Raw genomic sequence first — 25,072 nt, 5'->3', positions numbered from 1 at the left:
GCAGCAAGCTCCCACTGTCGGCAATGAAATGATGACCAGATAATTTTTAGCTTCACTTTGTTGATTGAGGGATATCAACCCCAGAATCCTGGATAGAACTCTAGTCTTCAAAAAAAGTACAGTGGGATCTTTTATATCTATCCAGGGCCTATGGGGAAGGCCTCAATGGAACGATGATACCTCTGACAGTGCAGCGTCTCCTCGGTTTTTTAACCTGTCTATTGGCGGAAGATTGGAGAATACAATATGAAGTTATTGTTTTCAAGTTCCTCCATATTGCCAGCTCTATAACCCTCCAAGCTTCCTGCACTACTCCAATTCCAGCCCCCCGAACTTCCCAGATTTGAATAGCTCCACCATCGGCGCTGTGCCTTCAGCTGCCTGGAGTCCCAAACTCTGGAATTCCCTCCCTAAACCTCTCTACATCTCTTTCTTCCTCTTAAGACATGCAAGCTTTTGGTCACCTGCCCTAATATAAGAACTGGGAGCAGGAGTTGGCCATCAAGCCCACTCCGCCATTCAATAAGATCATGGCTGATCTTTTTGTGGACTCAGCTCCACTTACCCGCCCGCTCACCATAACCCTTAATTCCTTTACTGTTCAAAAATGTATCTATCCTTGCCTCAAAAACATTCGATGAGGCAGCCTCAACTGCTTCACTGGGCAGAGAATTCCACAGATTCACAACCTTTTGTGTGAAGAACTCAACTCAGTCCTAAATCTGCTCCCCCTTATTTTGAGGCCATGTGCCCTAGGTCTCGTTTCATCCACCAGTGGAAACAATTTTCCTGCTTCTATGTTATCTATTCCCTTCATAATCTTATATGTTTCTATAAGATCTCCCCTCATTCTTCTGAATTCCAATAAGTATAGGTCCAGTCTACTCAGTCTCTTCCCCATTAGCCAACCCTCTCAACTCCAGAATCAACCTAATGAATCTCCTCTGCACCCCCTCCAGTGCCAGTACATCCTTTCTCAAGTAAGGAGATCAAAACTGTACACAGTGCTCCAGGTGTGGCCTCACCAGCACCTTATACAGCTGCAACATAACCTCGCTGTTTTTAAACTCCATTCCTCTAGCAATGAAGGACAAAATTCCATTTGCCTCCTTAATTACCCGATATCTCCTTATGTGGTTTTAATGCCTAATTTTGTCGTGAACACCTGTGTTAAAGGCGCTATGTAAATGCATTTTAGAATTTCTTTCTCCAATTGGTATGATCTAACTGTTTTTAAAAAGTAGCTTTTTAAAAAATAATTCATGGGATGTGAGCTCAACTAACATTTATTGCCCATCCCTAATTATCCTTCAGAAGGTGGTGGTGAGCTGCCTTCTTGAATTGCTGCAGCTCCTGTAATGTAGGTACGCCCTCAGTGCTGTTAGGGAGGGAGTTCCAGGATTTTGACCCAGCAATGGCAAAGGAACGGCCAATATATTTCCAAGTCAGGATGGTGATTGGCTTGGAGGGGTGGTGTTCCCTTGCATCTGCTGCCCTTTGTCCTTCCAGATGGAAGTGGTCATGGGTTTGGAAGGTGCTGTCTAAGGATCTTTGGTGAATTGCTGCAATGCATCTTGTAGATGGTACACACTACTGCTACTGAGCGTCAGTGGTGGGGGAAGTGAATGTTTGCAGATGGAGTGCCAATCAAGTGGGCTGCTTTGTCCTGGATGGTTTAAAGTTTAAATTTAAAATTCATTTATTAATGTCACAAGTAGGCTTACATTAAGTTGTTGCGAAAATCCTCTAGTCGCCACAGTCTGGCGCCTGTTCGGGTTACACTGAGGGAGAATTTAGCATGGCCAATGTACACTAACCAACACGTCTTTTAGACTGTGGGAGGAAGCCGGAGTACCTGGAGGAAGCCCATGCAAACATGGGGAGAACGTGCAGCCTCTGCACTGTCACCCAAGCTGGGTCCCAGGGCTGTGAGGCAGCAGTGCTAACCACCGTGCCGCCCAGTGTCAAGCTTCTTGCATGTTGTTGGAGCGACACTTGTAGAATCATAGAAACCCCATAGTGCAGAAAGAGGCCATTTGGCCCATCAAATCCCAACCAGGCCCTATCCCTGTATTGCTACATATTCACTCACTAATCCCTCTCACCTACGCATCCTGGGACACAAAAGGGTGATTTAGCATGGTCAATCAACCTAACCTGCACATCTTTGGGAGGAAACCAGAGCACCCAGAGGAAACCCACACAGGCACGGGGAGAATATGCAGACTCTGCACAGACAGTGACCCAAGCCAGGAAGCCACAAGCCAGCTGTGAAGCGGCAGTGCTAACCCTGTGCCACCGTATTCATCCAAGCAAGAATTCTATCAAACTTCTGATTAGTGCCTTGTAGACAGGCTTTGGGGAATCAGGAAGTGAGTTACTCATGGCAGGGATTCCCAGTCTCTGGTCAGCTTTTGTTGCCACTCTATTTATATAACCGGGTCCAGTTCAGTTTCTGGTCAGTGGTAACCCCCAGGATATTGAAAGTTGCTGAATTGGTGTGTGGTTCTTTTCTGTCCAGATCCAGAACTGGCAGGGTGAGGTCAAGGTGATCGTTTCCTTGGTGACCAAAGATGAACCCTACAAGCCGCACCCTCACAGCCTTGTGGGTAAAGACTGCCAAAATGGCATCTGTGAAGTCATGGTCAGCCCCAAGTGCAACATGAAGGCCAGGTAAGGGCTGGAGTTCCTGCACTCATCGTGTCTGTTGTTCCACCGTGAGAGCCTAAAACTGTCCTTGTGGGGGGGGGATGACTCGCCAAACGGGCGTGTTATTGCTGTGAGATTGGAAGGGTCAAAAATAATCCTAGCCCTTTCTCTCCCCACCACCCTTTTCCCTCCCCCCTCCCTCACCTCTTTTTCCCTCCCTTCCTCCCCTCTTTTTCCCTTCCTCCCTTCCCCCTCCCCCCACCGCACTCTCTTTCTCTCTCTCTCCCTCCATTCCCCCTCCACCCCCCCCATCTCTCTCTCTCTCCCTCCATTCCCCCCCACCCCTCTCTCTCTCTCTCTCTCTCCATTCCCCTCACCCCTCTCTCTCTCTCTCCCTCCCTCCCTCCATTCCTTCCCTCCCTCCCTCCCCTCTCATCTCATCTCTCTCTCCCCCCCACCTCTCTCTCTCCCTTTATTCCCCCCACTTCTCTCTCTCTCCCTCCCTCCCATCTCTCTCTCTCTCTCCCCCTCCATTCCCCCCCACCTCTCTCTCTCTCTCCATTCTCCCCCCACCTCTCTCTCTCCCTCCATTCATTCATTCCCTCCCTCCCTCCCTCCCCTCTCATCTCATCTCTCTCTTCCCCCCCCACCCTCCCTCTCTCTCTCTCTCCCTCCATTCCCCCCACCTCTCTCTCTCCCTCCCTCCCCCCCCCCCCCCATCTCCTCTCTCTTCCCCCCCCACCCCCCCCCTCTCTCTCTCCCCCTCCATTCCCTCCCCACCCCTCTCTCTCTCTCTCTCTCTCTCTCTCCCCATTCCCCCCCACCCTTCTCTCCCTCTCCCTCCATTCTCCCCCCACCTCTCTCTTCCTCCATTCCTTCCCTCCCTCCCTCCCTCCCTCCCCTCTCATCTCATCCCTCTCCCTTCCTGGGATAATAGCACTACCAAAAAGCCAGTGCAAGACTGATGGGCCGAATGTCCTCCTGTGCTGTCTCTCTCTCTTTCTCTCTCTCTCACACTGGGGGACTATTTCATGGTTGGTTGATAACTTTCTCATCAATGCCACATATGGACAAGCCAAGATGGTTAATGTGGGTGAGATATTTGACTCAGGAGGGCATCACTGCCTTCAATCCATTTAATTTTAGAGGTTGCCTTATGAAATGTGAGTGTTATTCATGATTATTTCTGCATTCTAGAAATAACTTGCTGCAGTACCAATCGCGACTTGCACTCCTGACCTGGACCCTCCTTACTAGAATAGAATCCCTTCAGTATGGAAGGAGGCCATTCGGCCCATTGAGTCTGTATTGACCACAATCCCACCCAGGCCCTATCCCCATAACCCTCATTTCCCCTGCTAATCCCCCTGACACTAAGAGTCAATTTAACACAGCCAATCCACCTAACCTTTGGAAAGTAAAGTTTATTTACTAGTGTCACAAATCGGTTTACATTAACACTGCAATGAAGTTACTGTGAAAGTTCCCTAGTTGCCACACTCCTGTTCGGGTACAGTGAGGGTGAATTTAGCACCTAACCAGCATGCCTTTTTCACACTATGGGAGGAAACCCATGCAGACACGGGCAGAATGTGCACACTCCACACAGACAGTGACCCGAGGCCAGGAATCGAACCCGGGTCCCTGGTACTGTGAGGCAGCAGTGCTAACCACTGTGCCTTGTTACCCGAGCGAGCTTTCCTCTAGAGAGTGGAGTCACGTGTAGGATAGAAGTGACCGTTTCCCTCCTCTGAGGGACGCTAGTTGGTGCCATTTTGGGATTTTGCTTTTCTCCTGACTGTTTTCCCAGGAATGAAAAGCGGTTTGTTGAATTAGTGGCCTCCTGGGTTGGGGGTCCGATTCTGTAAAGCGCTGCGGGCTGTTTGACCATACCTGCAGTGGAGGACATTGTCCACGAACCCCACGGCTTCCCTGCTCTCAACATGCCCTCCGCTTTCTCTCTCTCTCTCTCTCAGTTTTGCCAACCTAGGAATTCAGTGCATGAAGAAGAAAGAAATCGGGAAAGCCCTCGACCACCGACTGCAACTCGGGATCGATCCTTTCAACGGTAAGCCGACATTCATGGTATTCCTCAGAAAATATCCAGTTTCAGTGCATTTACCTCCAACCCCACAATCTAAAGAGGCTTCGGAAATGGAGAAACATAGAAGATAGGAGCAAGAGGAGGCCATTCAGCGCTTCAAGCTTGCCCAGCCATTCATCACGATCATGGCTGATTGTCCAACTCAATAGCCTCATCCTGCTTTCTCCCCATAACCTTTGGATCCCATTCACCCCCAAGTGCTATATCCAGAATACATCCAATGTTTTGACATAAACTACTTCCTGTGGTAATGAATTCCACAGGCTCACCACTCTTTGCTTGAAGAAATGTCTCCTCATCTCCGTCCCAAATAGTCCACCCTGAATCCTCAGACTGTGACCCCTGGTTCTGGACACTCCAACATTGGGACCATAAGACAAAGGAGCAGAATTAGGCCAGTCGGCCCATCGAGTCTGCTCTGTCCTTCAATCGTGGCTCATATTTTTCTTATCCCCATTCTTTTCCCCATAACCCCTGATCCCCTTATTAATCAAGAATCTATCTATCTCTGTCTTAATGACCCGGCCCCCCTGCAGCAAAGAATTCCACAGATTCTCTGGCTGAAGAAATTCCTCCTCCTCATCTGTTTTAAAGGGTTGTCCCTTTAGCCTGAGGTTGTGCCCTCTGGTTCTAGTTTTTCCTACTTAGTGGAAACATCCTCTCCACGTCCACTCTATCCAGGCCTAGCAGTATCCTCTGAGTTTCAATAAAATCCCCCCTCATCCTTTTAAACTCCAAGTACAACAGTCCTCAACCATTCCTCATACGACAAGCTCTTCATTCCAGGGATCATCCTTGTGAATCTTGGGGACATCCTTCCTGCATCTACCCTGTCCAGTCCTGCTAGAATTTTCTAAGTCTCTGAGATGCCCCCCCTCATTCGTCTGAATTCCAGCAAAAAAAATCCTAACCTAGTCAATCTTTCCTCATACATCAGTCCCACCATCCTCAGAATCAGCCTGGTAAACCTTCGCTGCACTCCCTCGAGAGCGAGAATCGGAGGCAACATGTAGAGATGCCTTTGAAAGGGACAGGACAAATTCAGAGATTTCGGCTTTTTTTCCCCAAAAAAATAAGCATCGTTGAATTTATTACCTGAGCGCAAAAGCAAGAAAGCTGTGTTAAACACATGGCATGGTGGTTAGCACTGCTGCCTCACAGCGCCAGGGACCCGGGTTCGATTCCAGCCTTGTCTGTGTGGAGTCTGCACATTCTCCCCCGTGTCTGCGTCGGTTTCCTCACAATCCAGAGATGTGCAGGATAGAGGGATTGGCCATGCTAAATTGCCCCTTAGTGTCCTGAGATGTGCAGGTTAAGGGGATTGGCCATAGTAAATGTTGCCTTAGTGTCAAGGGGGTTAGCAGGATAAATACATGGAGTTACAGGGATAGGGTCTGGATGGGATTCAGGCAAGACTCTTGAAAGCTCAACTCTGATGGACTAGCCACATATCCATTAACTGTCTATCCAGCCAGGCCCTGTTTTCTCAACACTTGACTGGCCAGTGTTTCAGGGGAGGGCATGGCAAACGTTTCAAAAACCCTGGTAAAGTACACTGGTTAATGATTGGGGAGGAACTCATAACCCGACCGTTCAAAATGGAGACAGCCTGCGTCATGCTCGGAGTGCCAATGCCTCAAGTGATGAGGCGGAGTGGAGAGAGAGAAAGGAATCCTGCCGTCTGGATCCCGCTAACCCGCGGGAATCCTGCCGTCTGGATCCTGTTCACCCGTGGGCATCCTGCCCCGTGTGCCCAGAGGGATCAGAGTTTAGAACGTGGGTCACGAGGTCCAGTGGCAGAAACCCCTCATCGAGGGCCAGCTGATGGCAACGGATGGCTCCCTTCAGAAAGTGAGGGCAAAGTCCATTCTCCTCCCCCCTCCCACCCTGTGCACCTTCCGCAAATGTGCTGAAATCAGCACAATGCAAGATTGGAACCTGACTTGGAAATATATCGGCTGTTCCTTCAATGTCGCTGGCTCCGAATGCTGGAACTCCCTCCCTAACAGCACTGCGGGTGCGCCCACGTCATAGCGATAGTGTCAACTCTAACTGGCATCTCACTGCCACCTTCTCAAAGGACAAACAGGGGAGGGCAACAAATGTCAGCCTTTCCCGTGACTCCCACATCCCAATAAATTAATAGGGTGGCACGCTGGACTGCTGCCTCACAATGCCAGGGACGCAGCTTCACAGACAGTGACCCAAGCCGGGAATCAAACCTGGGTCCCTGGCGCTGAGTTAGCAGTGCTAGCCACTGTGCCGCCCTATAACATAGAACCCTACAGTGCAGAAAGAGGCCCTTTGGCCCATCGAGTCTGCACTGACCACAATCCCACCCAGGCTCTATCCCCTTATCCCTACACATTTACCTGCTAATCCCTCTAACCTACACATCCCAGGACACTAAGGGTCAATTTTAGCATGGCCAATCAACCTAACCTGCACATCTTTGGACGGTGAGAGGGAACCGGAGCACCCGAAGGAAACCCACGCTGACACGAGGAGAATGTGTGGAGTTTGCACAGACAGTGACCTGAGCCAGGAATCGAACCCAGGCCCCTGGAGCTGTGAAGCAGCAGTGCTAACCACTGTGCTACCGTGCCGTATTTACTTAATGTGGGAGTCTCTGGAGAGGTTGGCATTTGTTGCCTTCCCCTGTTCGTCCCTTGAGAAGGTGGCAGTGAGAAGCCAGCTAGAGTTGTCACTATCGCCATGACATGGGCGCAGCCACAGAGCTGTTGGAGGGGGGAATTCCAGGATTTGGGCCCTGTGGCAGTGAAGGAACGGCCGATATATTTCCAAGTCGGGATGGAGGGGGACTTGCAGGTGGGGGCGTTGCCATGTGTCTGCTGTCCTCCTCGGTGGTAGAGATGGTGGGTTTGGTGGTGTAGATGGTGTACACGGCTGCTGTCGGTGGTGGAGGGAGTGGATGTGCGAGATGACGGAGGGGAGGGGGGGGGGCGGGGGTACCGATCTCACATTCTGCATTTCAGCGCGAGAATGATGTCTTTGCAAAGCAAGTGATGCCAGACTCTCTGGGGTTTTCCAGTCATTACCAGGCTCCCTGTGTCGCTCCCTTTAAATTCAGCCAGCGATGCAAATGCCCTTGCAACTTGCAGCCAGGTGGTTGAGCTTGCAATTAGTTTCTAACGGTTATTGTTGCTACGTGACAAAGATAGAGAGTTAAATTTAACGGCTAACAGACCACAAGAGGTTCCCCCATAGGCTGTGGCTCCACGCCAAACCCCAGGATCAGAGTGACGGGGCATAACCAGCACAAACAGGAAACTTGCTGTTCACAAACTGCACTGGCCCTGCTGCTGTCCTCTCCTACTGCAAGTAGCCTCACATTGTCGAGAGAAATTCCCCAAGACCCCAGATAAATGATCGGCAAAACCACAGCCACTTTATCACTGGAGAGACGGGCTCACTCAGCACCAGAGGTTGCAAGGGTTAAATAAAAGCGACCCCTGGTCTCTCCCTCTCCTTCCCTCTCTCTGACTTTCTCCTTCCCTCTCCCTCCTCTTTTTCTTTCTCTTTCTCTCTCTCTTTCTTTTTCTCTCTCCCTCTTTTTCTTTCTCTCTCTCTCCCTCTTTCTTTTTCTCTCTCCCTCTTTCTTTTTCTTTTTCTCTCTCCCTCTTTCTTTTTCTCTCTCCCTCTTTCTTTTTCTTTCTCTCTCTCTCCCTCTTTCTTTTTCTTTCTCTCTCTCTCCCTCTTTCTTTTTCTTTCTCTCTCTCTCCCTCTTTCTTTTTCTTTCTCTCTCTCTCCCTCTTTCTTTTTCTTTCTCTCTCTCTCCCTCTTTCTTTTTCTTTCTTTCTCTCTCTCTCTCCCTCTTTCTTTTTCTTTCTTTCTCTCTCTCTCTCCCTCTTTCTTTTTCTTTCTCTCTCTCTCCCTCTTTCTTTTTCTTTCTCCCCCCCCCCCCCCCCCCCCCCAGCTCAGTCAGTCAGTACCATGTTACCAGTCTACCGGATAGTCAGCCAGATCATAGAATCCCGAAAGTACAGAAGGAGGCCATTCTGCCCATTCAGTCTGCACCAACATCAATCCCACCCCTACCCATAACCCCTGGTATTTACCTTGCTAATCCTGGTGGGGGAGGTGCAATTTAGCACAGCCAATTCACCTAATCTGCACATCTTTGGACTGTGGGAGGAAAGCGGAACACCCGGAGGAAACCCATGCAGACACGGGGAGAATGTGCAGACTCCTCACGGGTGGTAACCCAAAGCCAGGGATCGAATCCAGCTCCCTGGCGCTGTGAGGCAGCAGCGCTAACCCACTGTGCTGCCGTGCCCCCAATGACGAAACCCTGCAGTGCGCTCATGGTCTGTGCTGGGTTAGTGCTGATCTTTGTGCACAAGGTCTTGGGGGGTTGGTCAGGGAGGGGACCCTTTGTGGCTCAGTGGGTGATGCTCTTGCTTCTCGAGTCTGAAGGGCGCCGGTTCGTGTCTCACTCTGGGGACTTGGAGCAAGCGACGTAGGTGGACATTGCCAGTATTTGAGTGCTGCACTGCCTTCCAGATGAAACTGAGGTCCCCCCACATTGGCCCTAGCAGGTCGACTTGATGGGTGCTCCCACGGTGGAAGGGGGGGGATTGACTGGAGTTTTTTGCAGATGCCCCAAATGGCCAGATAGGTGCTTGTTGTGGTAAGCTGAAACTCGCATCTTGCGGACAGCTATTCGAAACAGTGTTGGTGTTCTCAAAACGAGAAAACCCTCCAACGAATATGTTGCATATCAGCTCTGACTGTCTAGCTATCGGTGTCCACAGATGAGTCAGGAGAACAGCAAACCCCTCTCTCTGTCTGTGCTGTGCCAGTGTCAGAGGTCTCTCACACACTGCAAAAATAAGGGAAAGCCCCAGCTCTTGAGAACCTGAGTTCTCCACCGACTGCTTAACATCGCAGAATCACAGTCGTAGAGTTTTTTGCAGCACAGAACAAGGCCCATCGGCCCACCGTCTCTGCGCTGACCATCAAGCACCTATCTATTCTAACCCCATTTTCCAGAGGGAGGCGATGGCCTCGTGGTATTATTGCTAGACTGTTAATCCACAAGCTCAGCTAATGTTCTGGGGACCTGGGTTCGAATCCCGCCACAGCAAATGGCGGAATTTGAATTCAATAAAAAATATTTAGAATTAAGAATCTACTGATGACCATGAAACCATTCTCAGAAAAACCCATCTGGTCCCTTTAGGGAAGGAAGTCTGCCGTCCTTACCCAGTCTGGTCTACATGTGACTCCAGAGCCACGGCAATGTGGTTGACTCTCAACTGCTCTCCAAGGGCAACTAGGCATGGGCAATAAATGCTGGCCCAGCCAGCGACACCCATGACAAATGGCAAATCAGTGGCAAAGTGGTTAGCACTGCTGCCTCACAGCGCCAGGGATCTGGGTTCAATTCCCAGCCTTGGGTCACTGTCTGTGCGGAGTCTGCACGTTCTCCCCGTGTCTGCGTGGGTCTCCTCCGGTTTCCTCCCACAGTCCGAAAGACGTGCTGGTTAGGGTGCATTGGCCGTGCTAAATTCTCCCTCGGTGTACCCGAACACATGCTGGAGTGTGGCGGCTAGGGGATTTTCACAGTAACTTCGTTGCGGTGTTAATATCAGCCTAGTTGTGACACTAATGAAATAGGCTTTTAAAAATGACTTTAAAAAATCTTGGTGTGTAGCCTATGGTGCTTTAAGTGCTCACCTAAATGTTGAGAGTTCCTGACTCTCCCACCCTCTCGAGTTCTAGACTCCCACCATTCTCTGGAGACTCTCACCTTACTGGTGACGCCAACAAATAAACTTTAAATGTAACAAGATTTTGCTTCCTTCTCAGTTGGTGACTCGGCAAGATGCTCAGAAGACGTTGACATGAATGTGGTTCGACTTTGCTTCCAAGCTTTTATCCAAGAACAGAACATGGTTCTCCCACCCGTCCTGTCGGAACCGATCTACGACAAAAGTATGAAAAACTTGATGGGATTCATCTGCTGTTGTTTGGTTCCCCCTTCCCCTGATTAGCTGGATCACACACTCTATCCCAAATCTCCACTCCCCTCTCCCTATCCCAAATCTCCATCCCTTTTCCCCACCCCACTATCCTTGTCACTCCCAACCCCGCACCCCCTCCCTGAATCTGTCTCAATTTTCTCACGCACCTTCCCACATTATTCCCCTGTCCCTGTCCGGTTTTCTGTTTCTATTTTTGGGATATTGTTGTAAAAAGAGACATGCTGCTGAGGTTTTTCATCTTGCATGCATCAGGATAAGCACAAGAATGCCAAGTTTCAAAGGCAGTAACGATTTGTACCACGTGAGAAAAAGTTACTGATTAGGCAGCACAGTGGTTCAGTGGCCTCACAGTGCCAGGCACCCGGGTTCAATTCCTGGCTTAGGTCACTGTCTGTGTGGAGTTTGCACATTCTCCCTGTGTCTGCGTGGGTTTCCTCCGGGTGCTCCAGTTTCCTCCCACAGTCCAAAGACTGTGCAGGTTAGGTGGATTAGCCGTGGAAATGCATGAGGTTACGGGATAGAGTGGCAGGATGGGCCTGGGTAAAGTTTATTTATTAGTGTCACAAGCAGGCTTACAATAACACCGCAATGAAGTTACTGTGAAAATCCCCTAGTCACCACACTCCGGCGCCTGTTTGAGTACACGGAGGGAGAATTTAGCACAGCCAGTGCACTTAACCCGCATGTCTTTCGGACTGTGGGAGGAAACCAGAGCACCTGGAGGAAACCCACACCGACACGGGGAGAAAGTGCAGATTCCACACAGACGGTAACCCAAGCCAGGAATTGAACACAGGTCCCTGGTGCTGTGAGGCAGCAGTGCCACAGTGCTGTCCCATGTTCCTTCAGAGATTGTGTGGACTAGATGGGCTGAATGGCCTCCCACTGCACTGTTAAGGATTCTATGGTTACCAGGTCAATTCTGATTGGAGGAGGTGAATGCAGCAGAGGGATTTGTCCTTCAGTTTGTGCATAATTGAAAGAAAGAAGGTTCAATGCCTGCACGTTCTCCTTTCACCTTCAGAGGACAAGTCCCTCTGTATGAATGAAGTTTCCAGCAAGTGTGAGTGAGCCAAGTTGGGATTCTGACTGATTATCTGATGAACTACTGAACTGGTTACTGGGCGACAGGGGGATTACTCAAAAACGTTTCCAAACAACAGCATCCATTTATACAGCGAAGTTTAACACCGTAAACCGTACCCAAGTCCTCATCAGCGTGTAATTAAACAAAGGGTCTCACTACATCACGTAAGGAGATATTGGACCAATGCTGGGTACCAGTTGTGGGTTTTAAAAGCCTCTTCAATAGGAGGAAAGAGAGGTGGAGGGAATCAAACACAGTCAATGGAAGGGAGGAGTTGGCTCTTCAAGCCTGTTCCATGTGCATTATGATCATGACTGATCATCGAATTCAAGGTTCTGACCCCCCCGCCCCCATATCCTTTGATCCCTCCCTCAGTTTTGGAGCTTTGGGTTCAAGCAGCTGAAGGCATGGTCACCCTTGGTGGAGCGATTAAAATTGGAGGTGTAAGAGAATTTATTATTTGAGATTTTATTATTGTCACATCTATTAGTATAGGAAAGTTTTGCTTCTTGTGCAGACAAAGCATACTGTTCACAGAGAAGGAAAGGAGAGGGTGCAGAATGTAATTGTACAGTCATAGCTAGGATGTAGAGAAAGATTAACTTAATGCAAGGTAGGTCCATTCAGAAGTTGGATGGCAGCAGGGAAGAAGCTGTTCTTGAGTCGGTTGGTACGTGACCTCAGACTTTTGTATCTTTTTCCTGATGGAAGAAGGTGGAAGAGAGAATGTCCGGGGTGCTGCCCGCTTTGCTGAGGCAGCAGGAAGTGTAGACAGAGTCAATGGACGGGAGGCTGGTTTGCATGATGGATTGGGCTATGTTCACGACATTTTGTAGTTCCTTATGGTCTTGGTCAGAGCAGGAGCCCATACCAAGCTGTGATACAACCAGAAAGAATGCTTTCTATGGCACATCTGTAAAAGTTGGTGAGAGTCGTAGCGGACATGCCAAATTTCCTTAGCCTCCTGAGAAAGTAGAGGCGTTGATGGAACGCTGGGTGGGTTATAAAGAGCCTCTCTAAAGGAGGGGAGAGAGGTGGAGGAGTTTGCAGAGACATGGAACACAGAAGTAGTGGAGGCCATTCAGCCCTTTGAGCCTGCTCTACCATTCTTCATGATCATGGCTGATCAGTAAATTCAATATCCTGATTCCACCCCCCCGCCTTTTCCCCCAACATCTTTCGATCCCTCAACTTCGGAGCTTGGGTTGCTGAAGGCATGGTCGCCGCTTGGTGGAACGATTTAGAATTGGAGGTGTTAAAGGAATTGGATAAGTGGGCCTTTCCATGGCGACACTGCACTCAACGGCTCGCTCTTTCCATTTCCAGAGGCAACGAATACTTCGGAGCTTCGAATCTGTCGTCTGAACAAAGATAACGGGACGTGCACGGGAGGGGAAGAGTTGTTCCTGCTGTGTGACAAGGTGCAGAAAGGTACGAGTGTTTGTATTGCAATCCTGATATAAGGTCATCGACCCATTAACTCTGCTTCTGTCTCAACAGGCGCTGCCTGACCTGCTGAGCAATGTAAGAAGTCTCACAACAGCAGGTTAAAGTCCAACAGGTTTATTTGGTAGTAAACCCATAAGCTTTTTGGGGTTTTCACACCTGGTGTTGTGAGACTTCTTACTGTGTTCACCCCAGTCCAACGCTGGCATCTCCACATCATGACCTGCTGAGCAATCCCAGGATTTGTTTCGGTTTTCCAGCGAGCTGCAGTACTTTGCTTTTTCCCAAATCGCTGTCTTTTAACTAGCACTCTGACGTGGGAGGATAACACCCGGTCAAGTCCTGGAGAATACCTGAAGCGTTTTGACAGAGTCAGGTTGTAGCGAGGGAGCAGGAAGCATTCTTACTTATCATTCTGTTTGCACATCTGGCTGTATAATGTATTGTTTGAGATGCAGCACTGACTTGTATTTATAAAGTGCCTTTAACACAGTAAAACATCCCAAAACGCTTCACAGGAGCATCATAAAACTAAAACTTAGAAACACAAAATACCTGCAGTGCAGAAGGTGGCTATGCAGCCCATCAAGTCTGCATCAACTCTCCGAGAAGTGGCAAACCCACGCCCTATCCCCATAACCCCAGGCATTCACTTCACTAATCCCCCTAACCTATATATCTTTGGACACTAAGGGGTAATTTAGCATGCTCAATCCACCTAATGTACATATCTTTGGACACGATGGCCATGCTAAATTGCCTCTTAATGTCCAAAGAGATGTATGTTAGGTGGATTGGCCATGCTGAACTGCCTCTTAGTGTCCAAAGATGTGCAGATTAGGCAGATAGGCACAATTTAGTTCACCAGTTCACCTAACCTGCACATCTTTGGACTGTGAGAAGAAACCGGAGCAGCTGGAGGAAATCCACGTAGATACGGGGAGAATGTGCAAACTCCACGCAGTCAGTGACCCAAACTGGGAATCAAACCAGGGTCCCTGGTGCTGAAAGGCAGCAGCGCTAACCACTGGTTCTATACTTCACTCCCACCACCCCCCCCCCCACCACCTTCCCACACCACCATCACCAACAGGAGTATAGTCTCCTTCTATCTACCCTGTGTAAATCCTTGCATTACTGAAGCAAAATTGTTAGAGGATGTACATAGTACAAGGGTGGCACGGTGGTTGGCGCTGCTTCCTCACAGTGCCAGGGACCCAGGTTCGATTCCCAGCTCGGGTCACTGTGCAGAGTTTGCACATTCTCCCCATGACTGCGTGGGCTTCCTGCGGGTACTCCAGTTTCCTTCCACAGCCCAAAAGATGTGTGGGTTAGGTGGATTGGCCGTGCTAAATTGCCCGTTAGTGTGAGGGGGGCTAGCAGGGTAAACGCATCGTGGGGATAAGGCCTGGGTGGGGTTGTGATCAGTGCAGACTTGATGGGCTGAATGGCCTCCTTCAGTACTGTACTATGATTCTATGAAGCACTAACAGGAAAGTATTTTGAGTGTCCTCCTTTAAAACCCCACCCAAAATTTGAGTGTCCTTTTTTTTAAATGTTGGAGAGCCAATGAATTGTGAACAGAAGAGAACATGAAGGCCGAATAGCCTTTTAAATCAAAATGGCTTCTTACGGTGCGTGGGATTTAGCACGCAACCCACTGCTCCTGTCAGGCGGTGGGATATTTTGATATCCGCCCATGCCAATGGAGTTTCCTGTCGGATGCACCCCCCTCCCCGCTATGAAACCCACAGGGGGCTGCTTGGCTGGTAGGGCCAGAAGATCTGGCTGGCATGAATCTCCGGAAAGTTCCGACCTGAGGCCGAGATGAGGAGAATTTATTTTCTCGGAGTCTGGAATCGTCTCCCCAGAGAGGACTGAAGTCTGAGTTGCTGAATTTATTTGAGGCGTGTCTTTGATGGGGAAGGGAGGGTGGCAGGGAAGAGGCTACGACGAGACCAACCATAATCTCACTGAATGGAGCAGCAGGGGCTGAATGGCCTCCGTCCGCTCCCAAATCCCAACGTTCCCATATCTTCTCTTTCCCCTTTACAGAGGATATCGCCGTTGTCTTCTCAAAGGGGAACTGGGAAGCGAAGGGGGTCTTCTCCCAGACGGACGTTCACCGACAGATAGCCATTGTGTTCAAAACGCCGCCATATTGCGACATCGACATCCAGGACCAGGTGACCGTGAAGCTGCAACTGTACCGCCCCTCTGACAAGGAATACAGCGAGTCCTTCGAGTTCCGCTACCTCCCAAAATTAGATGGTAATGTACCGAAACAAGCTCCAAGTCTTAATACATGCACAGGACAGGCATGTTAGCAAAAAGAAAGTCTTGCGATTGTACTCTTGAATGAGATGGTCAACCGATTAGACCAGGTCACATAAACTGATGGATGAAGTTAAAGGAGCAGCCCCTTAAAGGGGCAAAAAAAACTCTTTCAAATTTATTAAAGTTTATTTATTATTAGTCGCATATTAACACTGCAATGAAGTTGCTGTGAAAATCCCCTCGTCGCTACGTTCAGGCAACTTGTTCGGGTAACACTGAGGGAGAATTTAGCACCTAACTAGCACGTCTTTTGGACTGTGGGAGGAAACAGGAGTTCCCGGAGGAAACCCATGCACGAATGGGGAGAATGTGCAGACTCTGCACCAGAGTCGGGTATTGAACTCTGGTCCCTACGCTGTGAGGCAGCAGTGCTTGCCTCTGCCTCCCTGTTGCAAACATAACTTAAATCAAGTTGTGATTAAAGGGTTTGATAAAACGCCCCAGTGCTGGCAATGCTCACCGGGCATGGAAGGCATCGATTGTGCTAGTGCACACCATGTGCTGCTTCTCCAGGGATACCCGGCTCTGAATGTAGCTCCCATTCGGCCCATCGAATCTACATACTCTAACAGAGTATCTTACCCTGCTCCTCTGCCCTATCCCTGTCACCCCACACATTTCCCTTTGCTAATCCCCTTAACCCGCACATCTTTGGAAAGTGAGGGGCAATTTAGCGAGGCCAATCCACCTAACCTACACATCTTTGGACTGTGGGAGGAAACTGGAGCACCTGGAGGAAACCCACGCAGACGCAGGGAGAACATGCCAACTCCACACAGACAGTGACCCAAGATGGGAATCAAACCCGGGTCCCTGGTGCTGTGAGGCAGCAGCGCTAACCGCTTTGCTACCTTAGTAGAAATGATCAGGACTGACCATCTCCTGTCGTGAGTTCACATCCCACCAGCTGCAGAATTTTAAACTTGGTTAGTTAAATACATTTGGATTTAAAAGCTGGTCTCTTTAACCATGAAGACACCGGATTCTTGTGGGAAAAAAAACACCCGGATCACTAGTGTCCCTTTAGGGAAGGAAATCTGCTGACCTGACCCGGTCTGGCCTACGTGGGACTCCAGAGCCACAGCAATGTGGTTGACTCTTAACTGTCCCTCTGAAATGGTATAGCAGAGACATCCAAACTTTAAGTGGATTTAAGAATGATTTTTGTTAATATTTAAGAATAAAATAGAATTCGGAAGCAGAGAGAAGTTGAGTTAAACTCGCACGGAACCTTGGGTGGGCCACAGTCACGATTTCCGTATTGTAAGAAGGTTAGACAGAAGCGCTTGAGAAAGCGTAAGGAAGAAGTTTTACAAAGACGATATTACAATGGCCCAGACATAAGAGTATAAAAATTGGCAAGTGACATTGCAGCTGTATAGACCTTTAGTTAGGCCTCATTTGGGATATTGCGTACAGTTCTGGTCGCCACACTACCAGAAGGATGTGGGTTCTTTGGAGAGAATACAGAAAAGGTTTACCAATATGTTGTCTGGTTTGGAGGGTTTTAGCTATGAGGAAAGAGTGAATAAACTTGGTTTGTTCTCACTTGAACATCAGAGGCGGAGGGGCGACCTGTTAGAGGTTTACAAGATAATGAGAGACATGGATAGAATGGATAGTTGGAATCTTTTTCCCAGGGTCAAAATGTTAATTACTAGAGTACGTAGGTTTAAGGTAAAAGGGGGAAAGTTTAAAGGAGATGTGAGAGGCAAATTTTTACATGAGGGTGGTAAGTGCCTGGAATGTGCTGCCTGAGGTGGTGTAGAAGCAAAATCAATGTTTGAGGCGTCTTAATAATAGATACATGAATAGGCCAGGGGTAGAGGGATATGGATCACGTAGAGGCAAGAGGTCTTTAGAAAGATGTCATGTGTCAGCACAGGCTTGGTGGGCCGAAGGGCCTGCTCCCGCGCTGTACTGTTCTCTGATATCAAAAACTACGATGTAACAGGAGGCTCATAGTTTAATAAAACAAGGAAGAGTGACCTGATGAGAGTTCTTTAACATTAAAAGAGGTTTGCCAGGGTAACCATTGAGAAGACATTCCCACTTGAAGGGAAATTCGAAGCTCAAGGCCACAAATATAAAGATGGTCACCAACAAATTCGCTAAGAAACTGAGGGAAGTGAGTTTTGCGAATGTGGAACTTGCTACCGCAGGGGAGTGGTTGAGGTGAATGGTATAGATTTAGTTAAGAGGAAGCTAGATAAACACATGAGGGGGGCGAAAGGGACAGAAGGATATACTGATAGGGTGGGAGGAAGGAGACCCAGAAACACTGGCATGGACTGGCTGGTATGAAGGGATTGCGATCCAACCTGAACTGACAGCAGGTATGTTGGTTTATTGTAGGGCCGGAGGTAGGAATTTAATAATGATGGTTATTCAAACCAAACTTGGTTTGTTTAAGATACACATTTGCACCCTAAAGACTAAAAGGCAGTGAAGCTTACATTGAAAAGCTCATTCTATAGACCAAAGTCATTGAATTCCTACAGGGCAGAAGAGGCCATTTGGCCCATCGAGCCCACACCAACTCTCTGACAGAATACCCTTCTTCCCCGTCCTATCCCTGCAGAACCATACATGCACCGTGGCCAATCCCCCTAATTCTCACGTTCTGGGACACTAAGGGGCAATTTAGCATGGCCGATCCACCTAACCTGCACATCTTTGGAGTGTGGGGGGAAACCGGAGCACCTGAGGGAAACCCACACTGACAAGGGGGGAAGGTGCAGACTCCACACAGATGGTGACCCGAGGCCAGAATCGAGCTCTGGTCCTTGGCGCTGTGAGGCAGCGGTGATAACCATTGTGTTGAAAATAACGCAAACTGTAAAAGTCATGTAATAAAAACAGGCAAAATAAATTTCACAGGATATTTAGAAATAAACTAATGCCAAATTAAAATTTTAAATATACATTCTGACATATGACAGGCACTGAAATGTTATAAATTTCATAATTTAAATATTTAGTTTTTGGACTTGAACCATGTAAGGAACAGAATTAAATTGATGCCTCTCCGCTAACCAATTGTACTTAGCTGTTCTGAAGTTTGATGTTTTTAAGTATATATCCAATTCCTTTTGAAAACTTATTGAATTTGCTTCTATCACCCTCTGGGACAGTACAATCCAGAATGCAATAGTCCCGTGTTCAAGCAGGGGCAACCTCTGAGCTGAGCAGCACAGCACTGCTGCCTCACAGTGCCAGAGATCTGGGTTCGATTCTGGCCTCCGGTCGCCGCCTGTGCAGAGTCTGCACGTTCTCCCCATGTCTGCGTGGGATTCCTCCCACAGTCCAAAGATGTGCGGATTAGGTGGATTGGCCGTGCTAAATTGCCCTTTAGTGTCCGAAGATGTGCAGGTTAGATGAGATTAGCCATGGGAAATGTGTGGGGTTACAGGGTTGGGGTGGGGGAGAAGGACTGGGTAAGATACTCTGCCAAGGAGTTAGTGCAGACTCAATGGACTGAATAGCCTCTTTTGCACTGATTCTATGAACTTATTGTATAGAATTAATTTTTCAACGTAAAGCTACATTTTGTTTTGGCCCTTGGTGTACCTGGCCGTGTGGGTTAGGGGGATGAGTGGGATAAATGCGCGGAGTTGGATGCTTTGTTGAAGTGTAGGTGCAGATTAGATGGGCCGAATGGCAGCCTCCTGTACTGTAGGGATTCTGTGAAGGGACAGTGTAAGGGATGCGGTACAACGGGAACAGATTGTGGCGGCATGGTAGCACAGTGGTTAGCACTGCTGCCTCACAGCACCAGGGACCTGGGTTCAATTCCTGGCTTGGGTCACTGTCTGTGTGGAGTTTGCATGTTCTCCCCGTGTCTGCGTGGGTTTCCTCCCTCAGACCAAAGATGTGCGGGTGAGGTTGATTGGCCATGCTAAAATTGTCACTTAGTGTCCTGAGATGTTTAGGTTAGAGAGATTAGCGGGTAAAATATGTAGGGATATGGGGGTAGGGCCTGGGTGGGATTGTGTTTGGTGCAGAATCGATGGGCCGAAGGGCCTCTTTCTGCACTGTAGGATTCTATGCGATTGCTGCTTACTGACCTCCTCCGTGTTTTCTCACAGATACCTACGGAGTTCGAACCAAGTGTATGAGGAAATTCAAGTTCCCTTCGATTAACACTTTCATGGGTGAGTTGTGTATCTGACTGCGTGTCGAGTTTTTAACCTTGTGTGTAGGTGTCGGTGGGTGCAGTTGAAACTGCTGTGGTATGTTGAGCGATATTGCAATGGATCACAGGCCTTCAGCTCAGCACAAGAAGCTTCACAGCCGCGGAGAAAAGTTGCCTAAGGAAGAGGAGGCATCGAGGAAACTGGATTTGAGCACTGTGGAGGTGGGGAGGAGACACAGGAGCAGGAGGAGGCCATTTGGCCCTTTGAACCTGCTTTGCCATTCATGGCTGATCATCCAACTCAATAGCCTCATCCTGCTTTCTCCCCATATCCAGCCGCCTCTTGAATACATTCAATGTTTTGGCATCAACTACTTCCTGTGGTAATGAATTCCACAGGCTGAACACTCTTTTTGGGTGAAGAAATGTCTCCTCACCTCTGTCCCAAATGGTCTATCCCGCATCTTCAGACGGAAAGAGGCAGGAAGACAAAGGGAGGAGATTAAAGATTCCACCCGAGAGGGCGGCACAGTGGCTAGCACTGCTGCCTCTCAGCGCCAGAGACCTGGGTTCAATTCCTGATTTGGATCACTACCTTTGTGGAGTCTGCACCTTCTCCGTTCAGCGTGGGTTTCTTCCAGGTGCTCTGGTTTCCCCCCCACGCTCCAGAGGTGTTCGGGTTAGGTGGGTTGGCCATGTTAAATTGCCCGAGTGTCCTGTATGTGCAGGTGAGACGGATTAGCTGGGTAAATGTGTGGAGATAGGGCCTGGGTGGGATTATTGTTGGTGCAGACTCGATGGACTGAATGGCCTCCTTCTGCACTGTAGGGATTCTAGGATTAAAGAATCTTCTGCCGAAAGGGGAATGGATCGTGAGATGCAGAGTCTGTCCAGGGCATAGAGTGCTAGACATTGTGATGTGTGGAGTAGGATACAGGGGTCGGGCAGGTAGAATTTCTATAAAACTAGGAGCGTTGCCTTTTCATTCAAGCTTCATAAAATGAAAATTGTCAAGGAAGTCTTTTGAGGAGAAAAAGGCAAATCAACTTTACAAACTTGTTCACTCTGGTCTCGCGCTAGGTAAGCGGCACAGCAGTACAGTGGTTAGCATTACTACCTCACGGTGCCTGGGACCAGGGTTCAACTCTGGCCTTGGGTCAATGTTTGCGTGGAGTTTTCACCTTCTCCTCGTGTCTGTGTGGGTTTCCTCCGAGTGTTCCAGTTTCCTCCCATAGTGCAAAGATTTGTGGTTTAGGTTGATTGGCCATGCTAAATTGACCGTAGTTTTGAGGGGGGTATTAGCAGGGTAAATACATGGGGTTATGGGGATAGGGCCTGGGTGGGATTGTGGTCCTCAATCTGCACTGGTTGCACAGTGAACTACTTAGCAACCCGGAGACCATGACTAACCCAGAGGCACGAGTTCAAATCCCGCACATGGCAGCTGGAGGAACTTAAATCTGATTAATTAAGTAAATCTGGAATAAAAAGCTAGTTTCTGTAATAACAGTCATCAAACAGGTGGGTTGCTGCTAAAAACCCAAAGCTGGCTCATTAGCTGTTCTTTTTAAGGGAAGGAAATCTGCCGTCCTTGCCCAGTCTGGCCTACATGTGACTCCAGACCCACACTCTAATTGCCCCTTTGAAATGGCCGAGCAAGCCACTTAGTAAGAAGTTGGCTTGCCACCACAACCTCGAGGGGCAATTAGGAATGGACAATAAATGCTGGTTTTGCCATTGGTACCCACATCCCTCAAAAGAATTTTTAAGGAAGGGATCTATCAGAATCAAGAATTAATAAGTGACTTGTGTGTACCAGCTAAAAATGCACTGCAGGAATTCACCAGAGATCCTTAAGAGAGGCAATGGTATTAGACTATTAATCCAGAAACTAAGCTAGTTAGATGGTGGCATTCGAATTCAATAAAAAATATCTGGAATTATGAATCTACCGATGACCAAGAAACCATTGTTGGAAAAACCCTTCTGGTTCACTAATGCCCTTTAGGGAAGGAAACCTGCGGTCCTTACCCAGTCTGGCCTACATGTGACTCCAGAGCCACAGCAATGCAGTTGACTCTCAACTGCCCTCAGGCAACTAGGGATGGGCAATAAATGCTGGCCCAGCCAGTGATGCCCATGTCCCACGAATGAATAAAAACGTAGCACCTTCCAAACCCACTTCATTTCCATCTAGAAGGACAAGGGCAGCAGATATATGGGAACACCATCACCTGCAAGTTCCCCTCCAACCCACTCACCATCCTGACTTGGAAATATAGTCAGTCGCTGGGTCAAAATCCTGGAATTCCCTCCCTAATGGGATTGTGGGTCAACCCACAGCACGTGGGATGCAGAGATTCAAGAAGGCAGCTCACCACCACCTTCTCGAGGGGCAATTAGGGATGGGCAATAAATACTGGCCCAGCCAGCCCATGTCCCACAACTGAATATTTTTTTAAAAACCAAATCAAAAGTGTTTCACATGCAGCAGCTGGGAGGTGTAAGCAAAGAACAGTTATTTTGCGGAGTTCACCAGCAGTGGGAAGGTCCTGTTTCTGGTTGGTTTGACTGGCAAATTAGGGGAACTCGCAGTTCTACACAAATTAACCCATGACCATCGTCAACCGAGGTTGCAGCTAGCGGAATTTTACTGCCCCACTCAGCCCGAGAATCGGACCAGGCGAGGGGTGGACAATGGGAAGTTGACCTCGGACAGGATTTTACAGTCTCGGGATGTGCGCAGTAGGTTTAACATCCAGCTTGTGACCTCGGGAATGCAGTGTGTGCTCCCTCAGTGACACTGCTGAGCAGTGTCCCACCTAGCTTGGATCCTACGATTCCTGACCCGCTTAAAGGAATAGAATCCCTACGGTGCAGGAGGAGACCATTCAGCCCATCAAGCCTGCACTGACAACAATCCCACCCAGGCCCTATTCCCATAACTTCACATTTACCCTGCTGGTCCCCCGATACTATTTCTGATTTGATTTATTATTGTTGCATGTATTAACATACAGTGAAAAGTATTGTTTCCTGCGCACTGTTCAGAAAAAGCATACCATTCATAGAGAAGGAAAGGAGAGAGTGCAGAATGTAGTGTTACAGTTGTACTAGGGTGTACAGAAAGGTCAACTTAATGCGAGGTAGGCCCTTTCAAAAGTCTGATGGCAGCAGGGAAGAAGCTATTCCTGAGTCAGTTGGTACGTGATCTCAGACTTTGGTATCTTTTTCCCTCGGGAGAAGGTGGAAGAGAGAATGTCCAGGGTGCTTAGTTACGCTGGCTGCTTTGCCAAGGCAGCTGGAAGAGTCAATGGATGGGTTTGTGTGATGGATTGGGCTACGTTCACAACCTTTTGTACTTTTTGTAGTTTCTTGCAGTCTTGGGCAGAGCAGGAGCCATACCAAGCTACGATACAACCAGGCAGAATACTTTCTATGGTGCATCTGCAAAATCTGGCGAGTGTCATAGCTGATATGCCAAATTTCTTTAGTTTCTAAGAAAGTAGAGGTGTTGGTGGGCTTTCTTAACTATAGTTAACTACGTATTTAACTATAAGGGGCAATTTAGCATGGCCAAACCTGCACGCCTTTGGACTGTGGGAGGAAACCCACACAGACATGGTGAGAACACGCAAACTCCACACAGACAGTGACCCAAGCCGGAATCGAACCCAGGTCCCTGGAGCTGTGAGGCAGCAGTACTAACCGCTGCGCCGCCCCACACAGGTGGTAAGTGTGTGTGGTGTGAGCTGCCAGAGGAAGTGGTTGAGGAAGGGACATTGGTAACATTTAAAAGGCATTTGGAGAGAGTCCAGTTTGGGCCGCAGGGCCTGTCTCCATGCTGCAGTGATTCGAAGTCCCACCGCGTCTCTTTCTCGTTGGCTGCCACGGTGGTGTCGATAGTCGCTCTGCAAGAATAATTCTGGTTGTTGAGTCCTGACTAAAAACTCGCCATTCAATTTGTTTGACAGCTTCCGGTTTCTCTTCCTCTGACCAGGCGGCAGGACGGCCAAAGCGGAGAATGGAGAATCAAGGTAATTTAGATTTGAATGTTGTCCAATTCTTGGTTTGAAGATTAAATGAAATGTCCCCGAGAGGTGCTAACCAAGTACAGGCACTCTTGTTACCATTCAGACATCCTGAATGGTCTAATTTCGGTAATGTTCATTTTCTTTTTCCATCTAATGAACTGAAGGAGTAAAAAGCCTCAAGAAATTGACTATCATAGAATCCCTACAGTGCAGAAGGAGGCCATTTGGCCCATCGAGTCTGCACCGACCACAATCTAACCTAGGCCCTATTCTCATAACCTCACATATTTGCCATTAACCCTCAACACTAAAGGGTGTGGCCAATCCACCTGACCCGCACATCTTCGGACTGTGGGAGGAAACCGGAGCACCCGGAGGAAACCCACGGAGACATGGGGAGAATGTGCAGACTCTGCACAGAGTGTAACCCAAGGCCAGAATTGAACCTGGGCCTTTGGTGCTGTGAGGCTGCAGTGCTAATCATGGTGGTTAGCACTGCTGCCTCACAGGATCAGGGACTTGGGTTTGATTCCCAGCTTGGGTCACTGTCTGTGCGGAGTTTGCACGTTCTCCTCGTGTCTGTGTGGGTTTCCTCCGGGGGCTCCGATTTCCTCTCTCAGTCCAAAGATGTGCGGGTTAGGTTGATTGGCCATACTTAAATTGCCCCTTAGTGTCCTGAGATGCGTAGGTTAGAGGGATTAGTGGGTAAATGTGTAAGGATATGGGGGTACGGCGTGGGTGGGATTGTGGTCGGTGCAGACTCGATGGGCTAAATGGCCTCTTTCTGCATTGCAGGGATTCTATGACAAATCTGTCTTCTGAATAGTCTGGTGGTTTTATCACTAGACTATTAATCCAGAAACTCAGCTAATGTTCTGGGGACCCGGGTTCGAATCCCGCCACGGCAGATGGAATTTAAATTCAATAAAAAAAATTAAGAATCTACTGATGACCATGAAACCGTTGTCGGAAAGACCCATCTGGTTCCTTTACGTTAGGGAAGGAAATCTGCTGTCCTTACCCGGTCTGGCCTACATGTAACTCCAGGGCCACAGCAATGTGGTTGACCCTCAACTGCCCTCGGGCAACTAGGGATGGGCAATAAATGCTGGCCCAGCCAGCGACACCCATGTCCCACAAATGAATAAATAAAAAGAAATTGCAGCAGTCGATTTGTGCAGGGCAAGATCCCACAAGCAGCAACATAACCAGAACACCTTTTTTTTTTGTTTGGCACAATTTCTCCCCATCGACTCTAACCAAAACCACTCG

The 25,072-nt window shown here is 48.7% G+C and overlaps 2 protein-coding genes across 2 annotated transcripts in view; one reads left to right on the top strand and one right to left on the bottom strand.

Moving 5' to 3' along the window:
* LOC145339309 (uncharacterized) overlaps positions 1-25,072 on the top strand; it is a 45,909-nt gene that overhangs the window by 19,432 nt on the left and 1,405 nt on the right. Inside the window, exons 4-10 of the mRNA XM_080183732.1 lie at positions 2,522-2,673; positions 4,626-4,717; positions 10,586-10,711; positions 13,175-13,279; positions 15,350-15,565; positions 19,720-19,785; positions 23,741-23,803. Of these exons, the coding sequence (XP_080039858.1) occupies positions 2,522-2,673; positions 4,626-4,717; positions 10,586-10,711; positions 13,175-13,279; positions 15,350-15,565; positions 19,720-19,785; positions 23,741-23,803 (820 nt within the window). The remainder of the gene's footprint in view (positions 1-2,521; positions 2,674-4,625; positions 4,718-10,585; positions 10,712-13,174; positions 13,280-15,349; positions 15,566-19,719; positions 19,786-23,740; positions 23,804-25,072) is intronic.
* Positions 10,644-25,072, bottom strand: part of mrpl28 (mitochondrial ribosomal protein L28) — a 62,721-nt gene continuing 48,292 nt past the window's right edge. Inside the window, exon 7 of the mRNA XM_080183735.1 lies at positions 10,644-10,700. The gene's annotated coding sequence lies outside the window, so the exon portion shown is untranslated. The remainder of the gene's footprint in view (positions 10,701-25,072) is intronic.

This window comes from Carcharhinus amblyrhynchos, unplaced genomic scaffold (genome assembly GCF_965287045.1).
Source record: "Carcharhinus amblyrhynchos unplaced genomic scaffold, sCarAmb.v2.hapA scaffold_396, whole genome shotgun sequence".
In the NCBI taxonomy this organism is placed as follows: Eukaryota; Metazoa; Chordata; class Chondrichthyes; order Carcharhiniformes; family Carcharhinidae; genus Carcharhinus; species Carcharhinus amblyrhynchos.
Note: the sequence above shows the minus strand (reverse complement) of the source record. Positions and strands in the feature narration are given on the sequence as shown.